Consider the following 4,255-nt stretch of genomic DNA (forward strand, 5'->3'; position numbering starts at 1 on the left):
AACCGAATTTTTTTAAAAGACAAAATTTTATTAACAAACCAATTCACCTCTCGTTTTTGTGTTTAAATCAATTGATATAGTACCCACGTCTATTGTTTTGATGGTTTTGCTGATAACGTAAACTATCAAGAATTTGTTTATGTATATCTATTATAATGTTTTGTAAAAAGCATTTATCAAATAATACTAAAATCACTAGAGAAAAGGATTATTTAAGCCCTTCAAATGAAACATGTTGACGATACAAATTTAAGATTAAAGCAGGCGATAAAACTATACTCATTACTATCGAGTTGAGCATAGTCTATTATTACACAATCAAATCACTAAACGATAGATTTTGATAAAATCATTAGATGATCTCTAGAGTGTTATCCTCGTCATTATTCAAATTGAGAGTGTTATTCTCATCATTATTCAAATAGAGTGTTATTGTCAATGACCGCCTTGTAATGGTGGCATTTAACACACAACAAGATGTAGAAAAGATTTAAAGAAGCAAATCCTGCTAGGAGGAAGTAATAATAGTCCAATCTGCCAGCGTTGATGTCATCGTTGAGCCAATCAATTCCACCATGCTTTCGAGTTACTTTGTTCACCACATTCACCATCAACGTGCCAACGTAAATTGAAAATGCCATCACAAGAAACTGCAACGAATTTCCTATGCTTTTCATATTATCTGGTGACTCAGTGCTGTAGAACTGAGTGTGTCCAACAACGGTAAGTATCTCACACAATCCCAAGAACACAAATTGTGGTGCCAGCCACATTGCATTCATGGGGACCACCCCATCAGGCGCACCATGTGAGATTGCCAGACCCCTTCTTCGCCACTCCACCAAGCCAGCACACAGCATTGTGAGAACGGAGCATATATCACCGATCACTATCTTCTGAAGGCTCGTGAGACCCTCCTCGTTTTTGGTCACTTTTGCTAATACTGGTTGCAGAAAGAGGTCAAAGCATAGTAGGAATATGATAATGGTGATTAGGGACACCACGTTGTAGGTTGCAGGTGGAAGTGTGAAGTTTGCTCCAAGATGACGGTCCATTTTCAAGGCCTGCGATACTGGGAAGGTGCCTTGTTGTACTACGGGAATCAAGCAAAGAATACCAGAAGCCCAGATTGGAAGCATTTTTATCAAACATTTGACTTCTTCCACTTGCTGAATGCTGCAAAGCCTCCATGGATGTTTTACACTACCGCCTGCGTCAAGTTCATTGTGTCCTATCAGGGCAGCTTTGTTTAAACACCTGTTCAAAAATCAAATAGCTCCTTCAGTACCAGAGAAATATTGTTCTAATTAGCTGAGGAGTAACACATTACCTGAGTTGTTGGGTTGAGGGCATCTTCAGTAGTGTTTTTGCATCCACCGGGGGATCATAGTAAAGACCCTCATCTTCTATTACTGGAATTTTGAGGTGACGCTTCTTATAAGCTGCAACAAACACCTGAACAATACCAGAAAATATGCTGCCCTCTGGTGGAATATAAACATAAACGCTAGCTCCAACAAATAATATGATAATTGAAAATGACATGAGAAGACTTAACGTTCCAAAACTCAAGATCCAGCTTTTGTTCTCGAGGTAAACTACTGCTGTCAGACTGATTAACTGGATAACTGTCACTGAAGTGAAGAACCAATTAAAGAATCTGCTCATTCCTTTCCTTCCGTCAGAGCTAGTTGAGTCAAACTGATCAATCGCAAAGGGAATAGCGCATGGTCCCATTGCCCCTGTGCCCAGAGCCAGCAAACCATTGCCTAAAATGAAGAACCCAAGTTGGAAACTCGTTGGAGGAACACAGTGCTCCGTTGAAGTGCAACTTGGAGGATGAAGTTGTGGCAGAGCTGTCAGTGTTAGTATCACCATTCCCTAACAATCACCAACAAAGCCAACACATAGAATCATAAAAGATAACAAAAAATATATTAACGAGCATAAAAAAATGCTTTATGTCAGTTAACATGTGACAGGAACTAGGTTTGGTATATGTTTGAAATTTGTTTGATTTCATTCATGGTCAAAGATGAAGTTCGTAATTAGAGAGACAATTTACTGAATTTAAAGAATAAAACGACTAAAATCATTGCTTATCAAATAGAAAGATTAAAATCAATTTTGAAGAAACCAAATGATTTTAAATTCCTTGTATAAATGAACAACTAGTGAAATGAAGTTGACCTGGTGTCTGTTAATTCCTCGTGTGAGTGTCTTTTAACTATGTCAACAGAAAATTTCTGATTTAAATTTGGATCAACGAGAGTTTACACCTAACTAAGCATATCTTTAAACTTTGGATAGTCAAATTTATGAATTTGTAAGCTCATGGAATGAAATCACTGTTAAGTGTGGTAATTCCCTAAACCTAGACTACATTGAATCATAAAATGAAGAGTTCCAAATTAAATTGGCATAAGGTTATTAGGTGGTAGGTGTTTCACGAAAATGGATGAGAGCATATACCACAAGTGCTCCAAATGATGAAATAACAATGGTTTTGAATTTCCCTAGATAAGCATCAGCAACACAGGCACCAATAACAGCTGTTAAATTGCTAGCTCCTGCCACTGTGGCAAGAACATTTGCAGCAGCAACCTGACCCAAGTTGAAGAATTGCAACAAATACACCATGAGATTTCCCATCATACCTAATGTTGCAATCCTCTGAACTATTTGATATCCTGCAAACCACACCATACAAAAGCTGAGTTAGCTCAATTTGATCATAGCAAATGGCACATCTTAATGGTATGCATGAACATTTTTTTTAGACAGACCTAAGATGTAAGAAATGGCCCTCCATCCTGGCTTGTTTTCCATTGCTCTTGAATTTGAGGAATCTAAAGGTCTTCTAAGTGATTTTATACTTGATTTCCACTTCCTGAAGCAACTGGACAACAATCTTGAGTCGTTAATCTTATTCTCTATCTTCATTAATTTCTACTTAAGGTATGATTTCTGTGCATCCGCATTTTTAAATATCGACAGCCAATCAAAAATTATTTTTTGAAGATTTTTAATGTCTTTGTAGACGTGCAACCAATCAAAATTTAGTTTTGAATTGATAGGGAGAGAAGCACGTTAAAGTCCACAATCACATAATTAAAGGGATGGGTTATTTGACTTCAAAAGAATTTTAGAGAAGTTACTTTTAGTTTAAAATTTATTAATTTTAACAGAGAACTTAACTTTGCTAAATTAAAAAAGGAAAATTAAGAAAATAATAAATAACGTTTTTAAAACTATTCTTAAAACAACTTATTTCTGCTTTAATTAAATGGCGTTTCTTGTTGTTTATTTTCCATTTTCTGCATGGACATTGTTACGAGGAATTTTCAAACATACTTACGATGTTTCTATGCCTTTAGTGAGCTATCTAGACTGTTATTTATTGATCCTCAAGTTTATTAATATCTTCTCGATTAAAGACAACAAGGGGAAAGATAGATTTCTTAATTTAATAAAGCAAGAAGAAAAAGGAAGAAAAAGGAAGAAAAAGGAAGAAAAGAATGTTAGCTTCACATCAAAAGGCAACCAAACCTTTTTAGTACAATTGTTCTCATTCATAAGTAACATATTATAAGGATGTCGTTTAAACTAAGAAAAATGTTTTTTTACATCAAATACAACCGCTATTAAGAGTAATATAGTCATTAAAAAATAATTTTCTATATTTATAAAGAAAAAAAAGAAATTAAAAAGTAAAATAATGAATATAAAGTGAGTATAAAAATTTATTGGATATCAAAATAGTTAAAACTCTACGTTATTTAATAGATAAAATTGAATTATAACGATAAATGAAACAACTACGTTTCTCTTATTAAAGGTAAGGAACATATGTGTATCTATGATTTCACATTATCTGCATTGTAAAAATTGTAAAATAATAATTTAGTATAACAATTTAAATTAACAAGTAAATTTATTTAGGAAATTAAATAAAATTAAAGTTGAAATAATTTATTTTAGACTTCAATAATAAAGCATGTAAATATTTAAAAAAATAATTAAGACATTAAAAATTTTAATAAGACTTTTTATACTAATTATAGTTATGATCTATATATAGAAAGTGGGTCCATTAACATTTTTTGTAATAAAATAGAAAATTTTTTCTACCAGTTTTGGTTACAACTAGTATATAAAGTAGGTGTTGTGATATTTTTGTAGTAAAAACGAAAATTTTCTATACTGATTCTGGTTATAACTAGTATAGAAAGTAATTTCTTAGTTTTTTTTATTT

General features: G+C 33.1%; 1 protein-coding gene across 1 annotated transcript; it reads right to left on the minus strand.

Annotated features, from left to right (window-relative positions):
* Nucleotides 1-385: 385 nt before the first annotated feature.
* Nucleotides 386-2,670, minus strand: LOC148190753 (protein NRT1/ PTR FAMILY 2.13-like). Its single transcript, XM_088101182.1, has 3 exons — nucleotides 2,473-2,670; nucleotides 1,331-1,881; nucleotides 386-1,257 (listed from the first exon to the last, which is right to left on the minus strand). Exons 1-3 carry the CDS (start codon nucleotides 2,653-2,655, stop codon nucleotides 414-416), a joined length of 1,578 nt encoding a protein of 525 aa, XP_087957308.1. The 5' UTR covers nucleotides 2,656-2,670; the 3' UTR covers nucleotides 386-413.
* Between the last annotated feature and the right edge of the window lie 1,585 nt (nucleotides 2,671-4,255).

The sequence above is a fragment of the Vigna umbellata genome, chromosome 11 (assembly GCF_029865625.1).
Source record: "Vigna umbellata cultivar VRB3 chromosome 11, Vumbellata_1.0, whole genome shotgun sequence".
In the NCBI taxonomy this organism is placed as follows: Eukaryota; Viridiplantae; Streptophyta; class Magnoliopsida; order Fabales; family Fabaceae; genus Vigna; species Vigna umbellata.